General features: G+C 39.6%; 1 protein-coding gene across 2 annotated transcripts in view; it reads right to left on the reverse strand.

The window, feature by feature from the left end:
- The window catches only part of LOC131228497 (uncharacterized), a 134357-nt gene that overhangs the window by 49975 nt on the left and 62286 nt on the right, over nt 1–22096 (reverse strand). For both annotated transcript variants that reach the window (XM_058224179.1, XM_058224178.1), the window contains exon 7: nt 9799–9907. In XM_058224179.1, coding sequence (XP_058080162.1) covers nt 9799–9907 — 109 coding nt within the window. The remainder of the gene's footprint in view (nt 1–9798; nt 9908–22096) is intronic.

Here is a 22096-nt window from a genome sequence, read left to right on the forward strand (position 1 = left end):
TTCAAAGTCCTGACTTGACGAAGGCGATGATAGAAGAAATATCTGCTCTTGAGAAGAATCATATTTAGGACCTTGTGCCACTTCCTTTAGGTCATAAACCCATTAGATGTCGATGGGTTTATACGATTTTCTTCTAAACGGCTCCATTAATCGCTATAAAGCCCATCTTGCTGCTAAGGGTTACACACAGACTCATGGTGTAGATTACTTCGAGACATTCACTCCAGTGGCTAAGCTTAATTCGATTCGCATTGTGATCTCCTTAGTCGTTAATTTATCATGGCCCTTGTTTCAACTTGATGTTAAAAATACATTTCTCCATGGGGACCTTGCAGAGGAAGTTTACATGCATCAACCTCCTGGCTTTGTTGCTTCTCACAACCCTGCGCTTGTATGTCGGTTGGAGAAGGCTCTTTATGGACTCAAACAATCCCCACGTGCATGGTTCGAAAAATTCAGTCAGGCTTGTTGGAGTTCGGCTTTGTTCGTAGTCATGCTGATCATTCTCTCTTTATATGTCGTCGATCGACGGGCATCATGGTTCTCATTGTCTATGTGGATGATATTATTCTGTCCGGTAGTGATTCTGTTGGAATGAGGGAGGTCAAAGAATTTTTTAAGACCAAGTTTGAGATCAATGATCTTGGTCCTCTTCGCTACTTCCTCGGAATTGAAGTTAGTCACTCATCATCCAGATTGGTCTTGTCACAACAAAAATATGCGCTCGATCTTCTCATGGAGACCTACATGTTAGGGTGCAAGCCCACTACCACTCCCATGGATACTTCACAGAAGCTTCGAACATATGATGGTGCTCTCCTTACTGATCCCGGGATGTATCGACGACTTGTAAGCCAGCTTATTTACCTAACTATTACTCGCCCAGATCCCTCATTTGCAATGGGCATTGTTAGCCAATTCATGCAAGCTCTCCGTACTTCCCATCTCACGGCTGTCTACCGCATACTTCGGTATCTTAAATCAGCCCCGGGTCTTGGCCTCCGCTTTCAGTTGAATGGTCATCTTCATCTTTCTGGCTATTCCGATGCTGATTGTGCAGGTGGTACTTATGATCGCCGCTCTACATCCGGCTTCTGTACCTTCCTAGGTGGCAATCTTATAACATGGAAGAGCAAAAAGCAACCAGTTGTTGCTCAGTCCTTGGCTGAAGCAGAATATCGTGATATGGGTCATGCGACGTGTGACCTCGTGTGACTTCGCAACTTTCTTGAAGAACTTGGCTATCCTCCTTCGGATCCTGTTCCTCTTCACTGTGACAACCAAGCGGCAATCCATATTGCTCGTAACCCGGTTTTCCATGAGCGAACCAAGCATATTGAGGTCGACTGTCACTTTATTCGGGAGAAAGTAGCTTCTAAGGAAATCGTCACTCCTTTTGTTCGATCTAGGGATCAACTTGCTGATGTTCTTACAAAGTCCTTGAGTCGAGATGCTCTTCATCGTGTTCGTGACAAGTTGGGCATGATCAACATCTATGCTCCAACTTGAGGGGGAGTATAGAGAATGTTAGTGTATTGTCTGCATGTGGTTAGTGGCCCTTTTAGTGTAAGTGCATGAGCACACTTTCCTCTTCTCCTGAGCTGTGTTATATCCTCTATTATAATAAAAAATTGTGTGCTAGGGCAAGCAAGCCTAACACAACATGTTTCCCAAACTCTCCTCCTTATCTCTCAATCTTCTCCTTTTTTCTTCACATTATTATCATCAAACCATTCTCTACTGACTTAACCTTGCTTATATCCCCCTACACCCAGGCGGATAAGGTCACACCCCTTTATAACCGACCTTGACACAGTTAGACACGCGGCCTACTGGTATTTGGCATTCAGGCGCTCATGTTATCCACTTGGTCTCAACCTTGGTGCATCCTATTGGTACCATAGGGTTTAGGGACTCTCCCAAAGACATCCATAACACCCAAGTACTAGAACCTCCTAGTACCACAGGGCTAGGGTGTGAAGGTGATCGTGACATACAGAATGCGAGATGCATGAGTCATGCACCAAACCTACGTATACCGCGCAATCATGTGTGACGACCCTATCCCATATGGGGTCCCCTAAGTATCTCAAGCTAAAAGATGTATATTATAATCATATCATCATCCACAACAGGCATACAGATATGTGTATGGGCATATGAATGAGCATGGTAACCAATACACTAAGCATGTTATCAGAGTGTCCTATCAGGCTAAGTACCAAGGTGTTCTGTAACGGTAAGGGTGGTCGTACAACCACCACAGTTACATTTATGATATGGGTCATAACGGCTGTTACGGCCCACATAATAGCTATTACGGTCTCTTTTTTTATTGAAAAAAAAAAATCCTAAAAAACATGTATTTGCCCCGTAATGTTGATTAAAAAGTATGGAAAACCCGTATTTGCCCCATAACAAATAATTACGAGGCTATTATGGCCTTTATAGGGGATGTAACGTACCATAAACGGCAATTATGAGTCATTTTTTTTTCCATAACGGTTGTTACGACCCCGTAATGTGTAACGGTTGCCACCACCATTACCTTTACGTAACAGCCTTTACGGCCCCATAATGGCCTTTACGGCACACCATGCTAAGTACACTGGCATGTTATCAAAACATATCATGTGATAATCAACCTTAATTGGCCCAGTATACGCAGAGAATGGGACCCAAATGGCAGGCCCCATTAGTTATGTAAAGTTCTATGGGGCATGGCCCACATTAGACTTGAACAGGCACCTTATGCGGCCCGTACATAAAAATGATCCTAGCAGAGTGATGTAAAGCATAGATAAAATACGTACATCGAGGCGGGTCCCACTTGGGAAAGCCTGATTAAAACGTATACACCCAGGTGGGGTCCAACGCTAGCCCCACCTACAGGATGAATAACAAAAAGGTATTTATGTAGGTCTTGAGAAGGTTTCAATGGTAGGCACTAAATTGCCATAATTCCCTAAGTGTGGTCCACCCAAAATATGGCCCCACGCCCCTGCTGAGAAGGATGGTAGGGTATACAACACATCCATCAAGGTGAGACCCCAAGGTGGGCCCCACAGATGGTTACATGCCCAAGGAAAGTTTTAATGGTGGACGTCATTGTCCCAACTGTTTCTGGCAGTACAGCCCACCTAAGGGTCAAATCAGCCTCATTGTTTGGATTGAAGTCCTAAAATAATATGAAGAAAGGGATGAACGGTGTGGATTTACATATACATCAAGGTGGGCCCCACGAGCTTGGCCACAGCTGGGCAGCATGGTGCTCATGGGCCCAAGAAGCTCTAGGTTGAGCTGATATTTATGTTTTCCCTTCATCCTGGGCATGTGGCCCTACCACAGGTTGGATGGGAAATAAGCCCCATGGTGGCCTTAGGAAGGTTTCAACAGTGGACATCATTGTCCTCACTATTTCCAGTGGCGTGACCCACTTGAGATCTGGATCAGCCTCATATTCAGGCTCAAGATATATATATAAAAAAAAATGATCTGGTGAAATAGACGGACGGCGTAGATGGCACATATACATCATGATGGGTCCCACGAGTAGGCCACCTCCACACGCTGTCAGGAGGGCATTGTCAAAGATGTTGGAGCCAGTAAGCTCCTTTGTCTCCACTGCTTCCTCTAATGTGGTCGACCCGAGACCTGGATCAACTTCATTTTTTGGGTCCATGGCCTAAAATGATCTGGAAAATAGATGGACGGTGTGGATTAAATACACACGTCATGGTGGGTCCCATGAGTGGAGACCCACTCCCCACGTTGCAACAGGTAGCGACTGGGACGCTAGGGGGTTCCCAACCCCCACTGTTCCCTGCAGTATCCCTCAGCAATGCCCATGGACGTTGGGCAGGACTGCACCAGCATCCTTTGATTTTTTTTTTTTTATATTTTTTTGTTATATTTTTGTGTTTTCAACAAGTGGGGCCCACATGAGGATGATCCACTCCGTCTATCAAGTTCCCCAACTCATAGAGGGCCCAATGAGTCCAACTTTTGGCAGGTTTAGATGCCATAGAAACACCGCAGTGGGCTTTAAGAAGGTTTCAACGCCAGGCAATGTTCCCTGTGATACGACCCCATCTATGGCCTACAATAAGTTGGCAAAATGGATGCACGGACATGGATGAAACATATACATCATGGTAGGTCCCACGAGCGGAGACCCCACTCCATGCTCAATGCATGCAGCGTCTGGACAATTTGCATATATATATATATTGTTTTTATTTTTCTCTTTTTTTCCCTTGTACATGGGTCCACGTGGGAGATCCGAACTGTCCATTAAGTTGGCCAACTCAAGGTGGGCCCAAGGGAGCTTTGGATCGATCTGATCTTTGTATTTTTCGATCACATGGATCTGTGACCCTAATCAACAAGTTGGATGGAAATAAATATCACGGGACGAGAGAGAAAGAAGAGAGGGAAAGAAGCAAAGGAGATGGGATCCGGCCATTGGGTGGGCTCCCCGCCACTATGGGGTCCACCATACGAATCTAACCACATCAACACAAAAAGAAAGAAAAACAAGAAAAATGGGAGGCTTCATCCTCCCTTGCACTCACAATGACGGATGGATGGTCGGATTGGGCCGAATCGACGATCAGACGGTCCACCAAGCTCTCATTCTTCTCCTAAGCTCCCTCTCTCTAATTCCCTCTCAATCTCTCTCTTTTCTCTCAAACCATCTCTCTAATCTCTCCCTCTTACTGAAATTTCTCTCTAATCTTCCTTTCTTTCACTACCTCTCCCCCCTAATCTCTTTTAATCCTTTCTTCTCTCTAATCTATTCTCTCTCTTTTCTTCTTCTTTCACTTGTTAGAGATTTATGGAGATGAGGGAAGGTTTGGGGCTTAGGATATGGTAGAAATTTTATAATAGAGAGGGAAGAGGGAAAAGAAGGAAGGGTAGGATGGGGCGAGGGAAAGAAAGAGGAGAGTGGCTTAGCATGGGCTAGCATGGGCATGTGCTCTCAATATCATCCCTTTTAAGGGGAGAGGGGGATGGGTTGTGTTGACTAATGGGGAGAGAGAGGGATGTGAGTAGGGGTATTTTGGGCATGGGTAGGGAGTGTAGGGTACTTTGGTAGGGGCTTCTTGGTCATTAGGCAAGGGGTGGTTGTGAGGGCATGGGTGACGGTGTGAGGGTAGTTTAGGGTTTTAGGAATTAGGAATGTTACTTTTAAAGATTCCTTACTAGATTCTCTAGATGGCCCCACGCCACACATACGTAGCGCGGCCTGCCTCAATTTACATGCACAAAGACATCTCTTACACTGGATATCGCAACTAGGTGTGTTGTGCGGTGCTGGAATTGCAGCGCCCGCGCTGTCGTTAGAGTAAAAGTCCCTAATTGTTACGGTACTAAAATAGGGTCACGATCAAAACTCGTCAATCTGGTCCGTCCAGGACATACCGGCACCGAAATGGAAGAGTACAGTCGATTAATCGGGGTACGGGTCTTACACTTCCAACCCGGGTCATTTCACTCGGGTTTCAAATAAGAAGATTGGGAAGTAGTGTTCAAATTATCTCTGATATTATATCTTTATCTCTAGCTCAGTGATACCGATAACGCTAGTAGTATCAGAAATTGCAGGTATTAACAATGTATCGCTAAGTATCGCCAACGTATCAATATCGCTAATGTAATCGCTAATATGTTCATCTATGTAAATTCTAAGTGTTGCTTGTATTGCCAATGCATCAATATCGCCAATGTATAGCCAATATTTTCTAGGTAATGCTTGTATCATAAGTTTATTGACGATATTTCAATAATATCGCCAACATATTGATATCATCAAAATTTTGTTTATTTGTATTGCTAAAGCATCAATATCGCCAATGTATCACCAATATTTTCAACTATGTAAATTCTAGGTAATGCTTGTATCATAAGTGTATCAACGATATTTCAATAATATCGCCAACGTATTGATATCATCAAATTTTGTTTATTAGAAAAAATATATATATAGATTTCAATTTTTTTTTTCATCGGCACATGGTTGTATGTAGTGTTCAATTTGTCATTGATAATATCTCAATATCATCGATATTGCAACACGCATGATATTGAGACCGCAATCTTTCGTTTCCTTTCCAATTGTTGATGATTTCTTGGTGAAATATCATGTGTTGTAGATATTTTGCAATATCAATGAATGTTTGAATGAAAGGTTGGATGGTTAAATAGGTTGGATGGGATGGTTGGACTAATTTCTTACAACAATACATGCTTTTAAGGCCCTTTTTGCAATTTTCTTATTTCTAAATATGCAAGTATGTACATTTTAACATCTCCTGAAGTTACGTTAAAAATTCCACCGTTTTTCCCATGTTTCCCCGCATTTCTGGTTATCAGTGATATCGATATTGTTTCCGTATCCCTGGCCAGCAAAACTTGTAGTGATACCGATACTTCGAACACTGAGAAGAAGACTTGATGATGATGAGACTTGAGGAGTTGACTCAAGTAGTCAACAAAGTAGAGATAACAAAACTAGGCAGTACCAGTAACTAGTAATATAGCCCCTTGTTGATAGTTCTTTTGTTTTCTGTTTTACGATAGGCCTTCGTCGGGGTATCTTTTTGTCTGCCTGGCTTAGGCCCGAATGAGCTGTATATGTTCCCATTGAATATATGAATGAATCCTCTTTTTGTTATAAAAAAAAAAAAAAAAAAAAAAAAAAAAAAACTACTAGTAACTACTAAGTAGTGTATGAGTAAGACAAACAAATAAGAATTATCGACTATAGCTATTAGTTAAGTAATGTAATATTAGTCTACTATTAATCTATTACTATATAAGTAGGAAACTTCAAGAGAGTAGAGTTACAATTACAAAAGCTGTGTGTGTGTGTGTGTGTGTGTGTGTGTGTGAGAGAGAGAGAGAGAGAGAGGATAGTGGTGACAATAGAATAAGAGGGAAAAAAAAAAGTCTTGACTCTTGACTCTTGAGTCCTGAGACTTGAGAATTGAGAGTTGAATGTGAGGCTAAAATCTTCATTAGAGAAGAATCTTGAATCCTTGAGGTCTTGAACCCTAGTATTGAATCTATCTTGAGAGTTGGGTCTTCAATTATTGAATCTTGATCTCTTGAAGTCCTAAACTCTAGTGTTGAATGTCTTGATTAAAGAAATAAATAACAATAATACAAGCGTACAAAACACAATACAAACGAATACAATAAAACAAACCAATATCAATATCTAGTGTTGAGTCTTGACTATTGAGATGTCTTGAATCTTTCTAGATAAAACAAACCAATAGCATTATCTTAACTTGAGTTTGGAGTCTTTGAGTCTTAACTCTTTACTAATGAAATGGAAAAAAAAAAAAAAAAAATGTTGGAAGTCTTAGAATGCTAATGAAAGAAAGAAAGAAAAAGAAAACTATAGATTAGAGAATGAGAATGAGACTATTACAGAAAGAAAGTGAAAGACAATAGATAGAGATGGGAAAATGAGATTGAGAGAGAGAAAAAGAAGAGAAGAGAGAATGAGAGATATAGATTAGAGAGTGAGAGTGAGAGAATAGGAGATTAGAATGAGTTTTGAAGCCTTGAATCTTTGTTTCTTGAATGAGGCTTGCTAATTGCTTCTTTGCTTCTTGCTTCTTGATCTTAAAGTACATTAAGTGAGTCAAGAGACTTAAGTCTTAACCGAAAGAAGAGAGATTGTGGGAGAGAGAGTGAGTGATTAGGCATTTACAGTGAGAGAGGGAGAGTATTAGAGAAAAAAATAGGAAACCAATATTGCAAATGGGGAGGGGGGGAAGTGCCTTTTTATAGGCAAAAGCCCCAAATTTCAGGGGAAAAAAAATGTCCAACGGTTGGATTTCTGACCGTTGGAAGACATGTGATCACATATGATATGCATAACGCCATGCATATGCAATTATGCAATCACATATGCATGGCATAATGCCATATGCGATCGCATATGGTCCACATGGCATATGCGACAATTGCATATGCCATATGGGCCATAATATGCGATTGTGCGATGGTATAATCGCTTATGCGATCACCCATGACAACAATGGTGTGTATGACCATTCAGATGAAACAAATCAAGTTCCATAGCCATTCAAATATTGCACAAACCCTAATGGATGAGAAATCAAGATGAACTGTTTATCAAACTAGTTACACATGGAACAATCATTGAACTGTTTATAAAACCAAGCAAACCCTAATGGATGAGAAATCAAGATGAAAAGGATTTCACAAGTTTATGAAAATTAAAGAAATTTGGGAGAAAAAGAAAGAAGCGTTTTTTTTCCATAAACACTTGCTTTGGTCCAAAATAAAGCAAGAAAGTTTTTAGAGGGGGTTTATTTGATTCCCTTAAGCTTTTCCACCCTTAATGGTTGTTATTAACATGTCTAAAATATCCCTTTATTTGCGGTGCACATATGGTGTATGTCCCATCTTTTGTCGGGTTGGACCCAAGTGCATGCTAGGGAAATATGTGCCTATGAGCTAGGCATCCCTATGCGCATTCCTATGATTATTAACTTGCCTAGGGCCCAAGAAAATTGCATATTACCCAAATGCCTATGGAGGGCACCTAGATCGCCTTTAACCACACTGCTAATTGCCTATTTCTAAAGTCAAAACCATTTCTTTTAGAAATTAATAGGTGTCTCTAAGTTTTTCTATCTTCCCAGTTACATGTCGTAATAGCTTTGGACATCTTTTGTCCTTTTTTTCTTTCTTTCTTTGGGGGGGGGGGGGGGATTGAGGGCACTACTATTATCTAATTTCATTTGAATTTTCTACAATAAAGAGATCGAATGTTATGCATAATGTTGAGGCTAGCAGAATCTAAGAAGGCAAATTCATATTGGATGAAAGTAATAAATAATGCCACATGTTGATGATTGATAATAATAATAATGAAATCAAAGACCATATTAGATTAATCACTGATGTCTAGCGGTACAACCTTCACACCAAGGGGCCATTTGGATGGGAATAAGTGGAGGTAAATGGGGGGAATTGGGAGTAAATGGAGGTAAATGATATTTGAGGTGTGTTTGGATGAGAGTAAATGCATGTAAATGGAATGAAATGGGAGTAAATGGCCCTGTAAATGAAATCCCCTTTCTTAGAGGGGATTTGGAAGTAAATGGAATGAAATGCCTTTATAATCTCCCTTGGGGAGTTGCATGAGTAAACAAATGTGGAGCCATGCACATGTCCATCATACACATGGCACATTCATGATACTCCAAAATAATTCAATTATTGACTACACTAAAATCACACTAATAGAATGATCCAAACCGTTCAAAGGTTGGCCATCTAAATGGATAGTTTAAAAAAGAAAGCAAGTTGCTTGTTTGTGATCCTTACATTTGTTGCCCACCCGAGGCTCAAAATTTTCTCATTTGTTGCCAAAGTATATATTTTAATGGGCTTATTACAATCATTCTGTTAAATATCACATATGTACTCTAATTTGGGTATTAAAGATTATTTGGAATATCACACATGTTCACGTGAATATATTAAAAAATTCCAAAGCATTCAAATTCCTCCCATTTACTTCCATCCAAACAGAACATTTTGATTTCAAATACATTTCATTTAATCCCATACAAACACAATTGAGTAAGCCATTTACTCCCAATTCATTTACCTCCAATTCCATTTCCCATTTACCTCCATTTACAAGCTCCCAAACGAACCCTAAATAAAATGAAATAAAGACAAGATCATGGGATACAATGACTTCAAATATGCTCTAGAAACCCATTGTAAAGCATGCATAAAACCAACCTTATTTGTGGAACTTCTGGTCCAACAAGTTCGATGTGTACTTGAAGACCAGGAAATAGTGCATGTAGCTCCCCAAAGACTGCAAGTTGCAGAAGCTCTTTAACAGGCCCTTATAGAATTACGTTGGTGAAGGAAAATACCAATCAGTGACCCAATAAATAATAAGATTTCAAATGTCAGTAAAATGATAAGTATAGCTTTTAAAGCAAGTGAACCAACAAGAAGCGGGACTTCAAATATTATTGAACTGATAAGCGTTGCTTATAAGAGCACATTGCAACTAGAGTGGTGAAAAATCACTTGAATACAAAAATTCAACTACTTGCAGGTCACTAAGACCCATTACAAGTGGACCTAAAACTAAGACATATTAGAGTCGGTCAATTAGAGTTCCGAATATCTGCGTATCGATAATATTTCTGGGTTGGCAATACCGAAACCTCAAGTAATATAGAAAATTCCAAATATTGCCAATAATTATGATACTATCAGCGATATTTGGCAATACCAGCAATATTTTGTCTCTAAGAGTATCCCTAGTATTGGCAATACCAGGGATACTCCCATAAAATGCAAGAAATTTGCCAAAAAAAAAAAATATATCAGGAAAATCCATAAATAATCATTTTGGGGGATTTCGTTCCTCATGTGATTTCAACCATTCCTTTTAATTTTTGTTGAATCAATGCTTAGATTTGCAACTCAAAACGGAGATAGGCTAGAGAAAAAAATCCATATTAACTTCTTTTTTTAATGTTAGCATGGATTAGAATGTCTATGCATGATTCTCTCGCATCGCCATAGATTTTTGTGGCAAATAAATCAACATTTGGGTGGGTGAATGGAGGTAATCCTAATTTCCACCGTTTTCAACCCAGAAATTGAGAATGGATGTTTTATTACTTGCATAATATGGTATTTGAATGATATAAACTCATTTTGGATATAATTGCGGACTATAGCTTTCTTCGGACAACGCATGGTTTAGGCCCCTATTAGATGGAAACCAATTATATATAATTATTTTTTGCAATAATTTAATTTCTAAATGTCTAAATCTCTGTCTTTTAACATCTCCTAAAGTTTCACTGAAAAATTCTACCTTTTTCACAATGTTTCCCTCGGTTAGTGATATTTTTACGAGTATCGACAATAATAACGTTGATATTGATACATATTTGCAAATCACCAGTCCGTTGCACACCATTACATGTAATGATGCCGATACTGAACACTGGAAGCAAAGCACAATTACTTGGAAACAGGCAGTTATGTAAAATAATAAGAATAAGAGTGAATGATTAGATTTCTTTTATTATAAGAACGCCCAAACACTAAGTGTATGCATGATAAATATATGAAAAATAATGGGAAAATTGTTATCTTCAAAGCACCCTTAAACTGGTTTGTTGGTCATTCTTCGATTAAGAAAAGCCAAAACTCGTCTACACCGAGGCTTTGGTAGAAACATCTGCAATCTGATTATTGCTCCTCAAGAAGGCATTTGGATATTACGAGCTTGAGTTGAAACAACAATCCTCAAAATAAAGATCATAGAGGAACTAAAAGATTCTTATCACCTTAGATCTTCTGACACCAAGGTTAACAAAACTTCACTTTCCTACCAAAAAAAAAAATGAAGAAAGAAAGAGAGGCAATCCACTCGAATATGTTTAGCATACAGATTACTTTCTCTCTTGCCCAGTCCAAATTTCTCCTTGCAAAACCAGCAAGTCCACAAAATAGCTAATTTCTCAATGTACTTTCTTGAGATAACATCCTTCATGTAAGAGCCTGTGTTCTGATCTAAAACATCTTCCAAATAAAAACCTTCCCGATATATGAATTGATGCAAGATGTGTGATTACTACTTGAATGCGGGAGATTATTAACAGATTAACCACAACAAAGCAAATATAATAACATGCTATCCAACCATGATCTAAAGAGTACCAAAGAGGCAATAAAATTTAGATTTATGATAAAATCACAATCCCACATTAGTAAGAATCATATAAACATGAAAACCCAAGGCCCAATCAGAGATTGGAACCCCCCACATTAGCATAGGCAAGGTTCTAAATCAATGGGTAGATTTGGCACACTTATAGGGTAGGAAATTTGAGAATTTAGGAATTAGAGTCGGTTAGGAAATTTGGGGATTTGGGAATTAGGGTTTGTAGGGAAATAGGGTTTTGAGAGCTATAGTTTGGTTTAAGGTTTTAGGATTAGGGCTATGAGTTTTAAAGGGGAAAAGGAATAAGAGTAAAGAGGGAAAGAGAGGAGGGAGGCCTTGGCCGTCCAGATGGCCGTACAGCACTCCCATACAGACATATGGTCTTGGGTTGATCCATATGATTGTACGGCTAGAATTGGGTTGAGCTTAGGTGGGTTTAAGATGTGATTAGAATGGGTTTTGGGTGAAAGCAAAAGGGAAAAGAAGAGACGGAGAGAAATAAAGAGGGGTTGAGAGAGATGGAGAAAGAGAAAGTGAAGATGATACCTTGGATGTAGAGAATGAGGGAGAAAAAGAGGACAATGGGCTTCAAACCCTTGGATTCATACCAAAATTGTCTCTTTTCACAAAAGGATTCCACGCATTGCACATGGGAAGAGAGAAATCTTGTTTTTCTTTTTATCCTTTTTTCAAAACTTCATGCATTAAATAAATAAATAAATAAAACCCTAACAGCAGGATGTCCAAGCCTAAATAGGCTTTGGACTGCCAAATTATAAAAATGCCCTTTCAGTTCTTTTTGTTCCCACCATGTCCCAAACCTCACAAAACATTACATAAATGCATCAAATATGAAATAAATTGGGAAAACACCTAATCTAAGCTAAAAATAAAATAAAATCCTACAGTAAATAAAATTCAATGATGTCAAGTGACACCGATGGCCCACGATCAACGGTCTGATCAAGTTGTTCATACAATCCAACATTCCGATCATCATATCGCCACAATCTAATGGTCCAAATCTCCCAACGAAGCAACCCACATGCATCTTCCTAGTGTAGGGTCTTCGAAAATGCACAATCATGCATGTGGAGTCTTCAAGGCCTCAGTGCGGCCCACCTGGGCCCATATACAAATCATCAAGCCAAAGTGAAGGATGGGCCGACCTCCTCCTCCTCTGGTACACTCTAAATGGTAGGATGTCATCATCATGAATCTTGCAAAAATAATAGATTTTTAGGTACAGACAGTTACCACCACTTCACCCAAATGATTTTCCCCCAAATCAGAGAAAAGAGCATCTTTTGCAGAAATCTTCATTGTGCATGTTGTTTTTTTTTTTTAAAGGATTTGTGGATGCAGTTGTTTATTCATGTTCTTTTCACTTTGAGACAAGCACTAGTTGCTCCACCAATATGCTGAGCATTTCTGCACTTGTAGATATGGTCGACACATCTTTACAAACCTAAAGCCCCAAATTACAAGTTCTTTTGCCTTTGTACGTAAAGCACAATAGAAACAGAGCTAGCCAACTACATACACACACACAAAAAATAATAATAATAAATAAATAAAAATAAATAAAATAAAATAAACTTGGCTAAGATGCAAAGAAGGTTTGAATCTTCCATAGCAGCCACCATCCTAAGAAATAGCATTCAGTATATTATCATCACAATCGCAATAATGCTTTTCCATTGGTCTTTGAGAGTAAAGTCAAGTCCCTTCTTATTTCCCTATGATAGACAGGTTGAATACTATATCCAGATTCAATCAAATGTATTTTAGTTATGTTTGTAACAGGAAATGGTACAGTCTGGCTTAAAGTACAAGGTTATAGGTGGCGTTAGCAATAACGTTGATATCGGCTGATAAGTCGACCGATATTACCGTTATTGCATACTAGCAATATGAAACACGCATGGAGTATCTAAAATCGTTAGTGTTAGTCAAAATATCACAATGTATCGCACAATATCACAATGTATCGCATGATATCACAATGTATCGCAACTATCGCGATATATTGCATTTGTTTCCTTTGTTTTTGTCTTTAGTATCGACAAATATCGATAGATGTCATCCACGTTGTTTGAGAGTCAGGGCTAGGTGGGGAAAAAAAAAACTCATTTTTCCTCATTTTCCTTGTTTATTTCCTCTTCTAAACACATTTAGAGTGGATTTCAGTCCATCCTCTTGAATCACTTCGAAGAAAAAACAACGTTTTCAAGGCGGAATCAACATTAAAACCGATTTGGAGTCGGTTTCGTTTCGGTGAATATTTTCGCATTTTGATCCCTCTTTAAAATCATGTCAAATCAGTGCCAAATTGTTAGAAATGCATAATTCTTCATGTTTTCCATAGAAAGTATAGGATCTCAAACTTCGATTTCAAGATTTGAGTGTAGGCAGTCCGATTTGGGGGAAATCGAAAATTCCGCAATTTCTCCCAAATTGGTTGCAATCTTACAATCCAAATACGAAATCAAACATGTATGAGACATGATCTACTGATTCTTATCATTTTGAAGATTTGTTTTTTAATATTTTTTAATTAAAAATAGTTTTAAAATATTATAAATTATTTTTTTGAAATTCCACTTCTATCAATAGTTGATTGGACCATATTGCAGAGTATGTAAGAGTATTTGATGAAATATTCATATTATACACTCTAATTTTGGAATTTGGGGGTTGGTCCAATTTGGGGGAAATTGGGAAAAAAAATCAAAATTTCTCTCACATTAGTTGCAATCGGTGTTTTAAATATCGACGATATCAGCCGAGATATCCCATGATATATCTTGTATCCCACTTGTGCAATACGAAACGCATAGGTAGTGCTGATATATCCCACCTACTCGATCCAGTAAGCATTTTCAATTTTTGGTCCATGTCTTTGTTGTAAATTGCATTAAACTAGTGTCAAATGGTTACAAATCTATGATTCTTCATGTTTTCCATGAAAAATCATGGATTTGGAACTTCGATTTTGAGATTTGGGGGAGATGGGTCAAGTTGCAGAAAATTAAGAAAAATCAAAATTTCTTAATTCCTCACAAATCAGTTGCAATCTTTGTATCAAAACACAAAATTAAACACATATGTAACCTGGTCTAGTGATTCTTCTTTTGCTTTTGAATGTATTGCTAGTGTTTTCATACATATCTTCTTGCGTTTATAAATTATATGAATATACTTGCATCGGTTCAATTGGAAATCAAATATATTAGGACGTCATACAAAGGAAACCCCTATTATGTGCACTTTTTTGTAATGTTTTGATTTCTAAGTGTGTATTAATGTCTTTTTCAACAATCCCTGAAGTTTCATTGAAATATTTGACCAATTTCCCAATGTTCTCATGTTTCCCAACAACATCGATACATTACGCAATACAACCGATATATCCCATGCGATAACCGATATGTATCCATATCCGATGGGTGCGATACATTATGCGATAACAATATTTAAAACATTGGTTGCAATCTTAGTGTCCTAACATGAAATGAAACATGTATCAAACATGATCTACTGATTGTTTATGTTTTGAAGCTTTCTTTGAGAAAAAAAAAAAAAATCTTAATTAAAATTTTTAAAATACATATATATATAATAATTTTTACAGTCAATTGACTACAATTTTTAGAGCATTTAAGGGTGTTTGATGATTTTTTTGAAAATATAATTAATAATTTAATTTTAAAATAATTTTTAAAAAAAGTTAAAAAAGATTTTTTATGAAAATCCAATTTGATCAATAGTTAGATTCTATTAAGAATTATGGATGTAGTACACTGCATTTGCATATTCTTTTGCAAGTAGAACATGTTGAGAGCGTTAGTGCACCTATTTGTCAATCACATGAGTCTGCGTCAAGAAGTCAGTTGAGCCCTTAGAAGCTAAAGACCGAAGACACAAGAGGACATGAAGCATAAAGGAGAGAAGAACAGGTAAATTGAGGTGCCTTGGAACCTTAGACCCAAAACAACTTTAACCTGTAGATGATCGTTCCTTAATAGGTAAACCCTTATTTGATCATCTCATAGCCTTAAAAGACTAAATTGGAACATGATAAATATAGGCTAAAGAGATGTAAAGTTATTGTAAATCAATCAGCCCAAAACAACAGTTTTCAAGGGATCTTTGATCCCATCGACAAGTTGCCGATGGGTCTCAAGACCCAAAACAACTTTAACCTCTAGATGATCGTTCCTTAATAGGTAAACCCTTAATTTGCTCATCTCATAGCCTTAAAAGAATAAATTGGAACATGATAAATATAGGCTAAAGAGATGCAAAGTTGTTATAAATCAATCAGCCCAAAACAGCAATTTTTTAGGGATCTTTGATCTCATCGACAGGTTGTCGATGGGTCTCAATCCGCTCATGGCTCGATTGCTCGAAGGCAGCCAGAAACGTCCAACAACTCTCTATCTAAATTATGAACTTTGATCCCATCGAAGTACCTTCGATCCTATCAAAGGGGAGTTCAATTGATCGAAGGAATTGCTCAATCGATCGAAGGTGATGTTTTTCTGCCTATTTTTTTTTTACCATTGGAACTTGATTCCTTTATACAAGGCACTCGGACATTGGACAAAATGATGGTTTTGTAGCGAGTTAGAAACTCCAGTGTGCCCTAATACTTCCCAACACTTCTAGGCTCTCACCCAAAGGGATTCGAGTCATCTTACATGTGATTAATCACTCTTATGAGCATTCCAAGCACCTTATAAAGATGATCTTGGTTTCTTACATTCTTTAGAGGATAGACACCAATCCAATAGGCAAATCCTTTGTCTTTTAAACCTCTAAAACGCACATATAGGTGAATCCCCATTTGGAAACCAACTAAGTCATTAGTGGTATGAGATTCAACTAAACCACTCCCAATACCTTGGTAGCCTCATTAGAGCATCAAGTGCAAGGTAGCTGATTCAAGGAAGCGGAAGAAGATCGGCCCCAAAGATCCTGTGAGTACAAGAGAAGTTGATTAAAGTACGGTAGAGCATCGATCAATCATCTCAAGCAAGGCACATCAACGGGGCTCAATCCAACAAGTAAGGTTATCACTTTTAGAGTCCATACACTCTTTCCTTGTGTAGTATTGAGTGTAAGAGTTTGTACTAAACTCGAATAGGTTCTTGTGCAGGGCCCAATTCACCAGACATGGGTGTGTACGTGTTAGTCTCCATAGGAAGCCTCTAGCAGGAGTATGTAGGGCCTTGGATTAGGACCGCTAGTAGTTGTTGGTTAGCCGATAGAAAACCAACTAAAGTCTCTTGCAGGAGCCACTAACACGGGTGGAAACGTGTTCCTCCAACACAGGAGTGTACGTGCATAAAGTCCTTGTGTAGGCCTTCGGCGGGAGTATACGCTTGTAAAGGTTAAAGGTGAATCTAATTTAAAACCTCTAATAGTGAAATTCCGATACACTCGAGGAGAGAGTGTCTGCCAGGAGTGAAGTAGGTAAGTAGCCGAACCACTATACATGCTTGTGTTTGGGATTATGATTTACGCACATTTCTATTTATGCTTATGAACTTAATTCCTTATATGAATACATAATTAGATATATGTTAGGTGTTGAATAGTTAACATATCCTACACACAAGATCACTATCTTACTTTATAGACTAGTTACTTGATTTTTGCACATATTGTAGTCTATGTGATTGGACCCACTTTGGCTTGGAAGCCTAAGTGTTATTTGCCTTATTGATTTGAATTGATAAATTAGTTAATTAGGCAAAGAAATTTTAAGTGGTCCCCCTTTTTAGGAATTAACCATAATTCTAAAGCTCCGTCAAACTTCTGCACGCACCGTGGTAGACAATCCACGTAATTTCAATCGATATCAGAGCGGGTTGCTCTTCAAGGACTCAATCGTGATGCAGGACATGAAAATTAGATATGAAGTGCAAGATTTCAGGCTTTAGATCATAATAATTTAGAAACAATCACAATAATTCCACATCCCATATAAAGTCAAGCATTCAACAAGGGGAATCTACGAGGGTCCAAGCCTACACATCTTAAATCTAAATCAATTAAAAATTATAGACCAAACAATGCGCAATGGATAGTAGATTCATCCACACATGCAAAGGATTATTTCCCAATCTAAGGGATTCTCACGCTTCAATTCGGGAAAACCTAGGGTTTCAAAAGTGGAATAGAACTTGGGGATATGAGATGATCTAGGGTTAGGGTTATGGAAATAAGGCAAAAGAGGAGTGAAATAGAGACGAGAGGGAACCTATGATCAGCCCGCACGTGTGGACAGCAAACCGGCCTGACGCATGTGCGTGGATGGTGGCCTGCACGTGTGTGGGGCCCACGAATCTGGAATCGGCTAGCTAGGGCCTGGTCGGCCAAGGATGGGCTACCTTCCCTCCAAATTTCAGGCCAAACGGATGATCAGTTTGAACACGGTGCTCCGCCGAAGTTTCAGCCCTCCTACAGAGCCAGATTTTGGAAATCTGCTATAGAGAAAAGATTAGCTGCAAACGTGGGTGGATTTGATGAAGGGATGGTCGTAGGAGATGAGGAATATGGAGGGTAGGAGATGGGGGCGATTTGGGATGGGTATAGCTTCACACCACGGTAATTAACCCTTTGAAAAACGAAGGGTTTCGCACCCAAGTAGGTTTCCACAACTCAGAGAATTAGAGAAGCAAGAAAATGCATAATTTTATTAATCATCTTCAGTGAAAAAACCCTACAAGTGGTTGCCTATTTATAAGAAAAACCTATACCCCAAAAGCCACGCCATGTGTGCATACTATTACTTAAAGATGAAGTAATAAAAAATAACAACTAATCAATGCAATCTAAACTGTTCATGATGTTCCTAATAACGGTAATAAGCAAAACTCAAAGTCCTAGGTCACCTAGGGTAGTGGGCCACGATCATGAGATCCAATGATGGGATCCACATGATGATTGGGTCCACCCTAAGGAACCAAAACACGGTCCTCTAACTAGGAGGCTCTCCATGGATGTCTTCATTGATCCAAATCGAAGGTGGGGCCCTCCTTGCGTACGTGCGTAAGGGGGGTGTGCGTGTGCGCGAGATGTCCCCATCAACTCTCGCCGGCTTCGAAGATTTCGCCACTGGCAAAACAAAACTCCTAAACCGCTCCAAAATGTCAGGATCAAGTCTCTGAAGCTCCTCCTTAGTAAGCCACGTACTGTCTGAAGCCGGGCGTGACTTCTACTTGACCAGGAACTTTTGAAATCTGCCGTTTGACGTCGATATTATCTGATGGTCCAGAATATCCTTTATCTCTTCTCTGGGTATAGGAAGGGTAGGCATGGGAGATAAAGGCTAGGAAGATGGGTCGGGAGAGGGCCATGGTTAGGTGATAGGCTAGATAATGTATCAGTGGTCCCCTGAAATGCAACTAAATCCTCCACATTGAATGTGAAACTAATTCCCATGGAAGGTGGAAGATCTACCACATACGCATTGAGACCGTTTCGTTTTATAATTTTGAATGATCCAGCGCTACGTGCGTGTAATTTACGACGGCTCCCTGAGGGTACCGCTCTGGCTTGATGCGGACCATCACAGAGTCTCCTACATTGAATTCCTTGAATCGTTTATGTTGGTCAGTAGAAATTTTGTAATTCGCCTGATTTCTTGATGCAATGAATGAATGTGATGTGCAAAAGACTTTGCAGACTCTGATGGCCTATAGGACAGGGACATAGGGACAAGATCAATAGGCTTCCTAGGTTTATAACCAGTAACGACTTCAGAAGGACTTGAACCTGTGGATCTGTTGACATAACTATTAAATGCAAACTCAGCGACAGGTAGTGCAGTGTCCCACGTCCTGGTGTACTCCCCCACTAAACACCTGAGCTAATTACCAAGACTCCTATTGACCACCTCAGACAGGTTTGGTAGAGTCGCCCCAAGGACTAAATTAATGGCGTGTTGTATATCCCTCATACGGGGAAGCTCATCCGGTAGATCATCGGGAAAGACATCACGAAACTCATCCACTACTGGAATGGCCTCAGTGGGTAACTCTGCACTAGCCTCTGGTGCACTTTCCCTAGCCACAAAGGCGTACACCATCAAGTCCGACTCAGTCTCTCGCTCAAAGTCTTTGGCATTTAGAATATGGAGAGGCTTAGACTTGGACTTTGATTCCTTAACCAACCTTAAGTGATAAGAGAAAGGGAGGCATTTTTCCTTAAGAGTTTCTTTCATTTGTCCCCAATAGACTATTGGGGGTTCCCTCAACCTCTCTTTCTTTCGCTCCACAGTAGCCCAAAACCTCTTTGCTTGGCCCACAAGCTTCATCTTGGCAAATCGTACTCGACGAGCATCTGACATGTCGTACCGCTCAAAATAGTGGTCCATATCCGCCAACCAATCTAGAAAAGCTTTGGGGCTCAAGTGGCCATTAAACGTAAGGGCCTTTACCCTAACTCCTTTGAGGAGTTGCGCATCTGGATCATAACGATCATGATGCCTCTCGCAGGATGGGTGCACGGGTGTGTGCCCATGTCTTTCTTTGGCCACCCCCATTCCCTTGTCTATCCTCCTGCCCACCTGCCTGAGATTGGGCATCTTCCCCAATGGCAGGTTTGCCCAGGCGAAGGGCTCTAGTTGGGTAATGCGCACATTAAGCTAATCCCAGGGTTGGTCAATACGTTATTCCAAGAACCTACCCAAAGACTCAAACTGTCAGGTTATGTTGTCCATTGAGTCTTGTAATTGCTCCATGTTTAGTACAGGATGCAACTTAAACCACGACCAGTACGTGTGGGCATACAACTACCCACTCAACTCAAAGGTCCTCTAATGCAACTATATGTGTCTAAATGTGACTAAATGCTCCTATAGGACTCTATATGAGAGAAACTACGCAACGCACCTAAAATTCCAGCAAAATAACTGTCCAAACAGTTTGTTAACAGAAAATTCAGCAATGAAAATTGGAGAATTTCTGACAATAGAAAATTCAGCAGTCTATGTTGTGAATGATGGGTCCTAAACAACCCTACATGATGAAATTTAATTCAAAATAAACGCGAGTAGACTAAACCCTAAACATGCGATGCATTCCCTTATAAGAACCCTAAGCTTTGATACCAAATTTGATGCAGGACATGAAAATTAGATATGAAGTGCAAGATTTCAGGCTTTAGATCATAATAATTTAGAAACAATCACAATAATTCCACATCCCACATAAAGTCAAGCATTCAACAAGGAGAATCTACGAAGGTCCAAGCCTACACATCTTGAGGCTGAATCAATTAAAAATTACAGACCAAACAATGCTCAAAGGATAGTAGATTCATCCACACATGCAAAGGATTATTTCTCAATCTAAGGGATTCTCACGTTTCAATTCGGGAAAACCTAGGGTTTCAAAAGTGGAATAGAACTTGGGGATTTGAGATGATCTAGGGTTAGCATCATAGAAACAAGGTGAAAGATGAGTGAAATAGAGACGAGAGGGAACCTGTGATCAGCCCGCACGTGTGGACAGCAAACCGGCCTAACGCACTGTAACGTCTCGGAAAAACCTGTACAAAGACCCGAGTACCCCCTCTGGCAGAAATTACCCAGGATCAAAACCTTTAGAAAATTAGGTTAATGTTAGCAAGTGCTAAACTAGAGTGCTTGTGAAATTAGCACTAATCACTTTAAATATGATCTGCAAGACCCAAAACGTGCAGAATCATTGACGCTACATTACCCTGAAATCTAGAATCCATCCTTAAACCCGGTTGCTCTCGGGAGCACACCGAAACTCCGTATCGGACCTAGACCGCACGTCGAAAGTCCGATTACTCCGAAACTATACGGATATGACCGCATTACTGAACTTGACAACCCCCTCGGAAATCAAGTCTTGATTGTGTCTATAAATGCACAACTTGAGCCCGGATCAAAGTGTGTGAGAAACGTGAAAATATTTAGAAATAAAAATCCGAATTTAAGTAATCTGAGTCGTGTCGCTTGCGGGCCAAATATAAGGATTCAGACCGTCAGAATCTGACCCAAATACACCCTCGGATCAGGAGAAATGTCCCACACATGTCGATGTACTTGTGGCCCTGATCGAGTGACCGTGACCGTTGAACTGAAACTGGTCCGCCACGGCTGATCTGATCGGAACGAAAACTCAACCTGACCTAGATCCATGGTCAGGGAGCTTAAGTCCGACCGCACGTGGAAAAGGGGCCACCAGAAGTGCTCCGTTGGACCAGAACAGTCCGTATTTGGATATAACCTAAGTATACCTTGGCCCTGGGGCCATTCCCATCAAACCTGGGCCTATATAAGGACCTTAAACACTCCCT

The sequence above is a fragment of the Magnolia sinica genome, chromosome 16 (genome assembly GCF_029962835.1).
Source record: "Magnolia sinica isolate HGM2019 chromosome 16, MsV1, whole genome shotgun sequence".
NCBI lineage: Eukaryota > Viridiplantae > Streptophyta > Magnoliopsida > Magnoliales > Magnoliaceae > Magnolia > Magnolia sinica.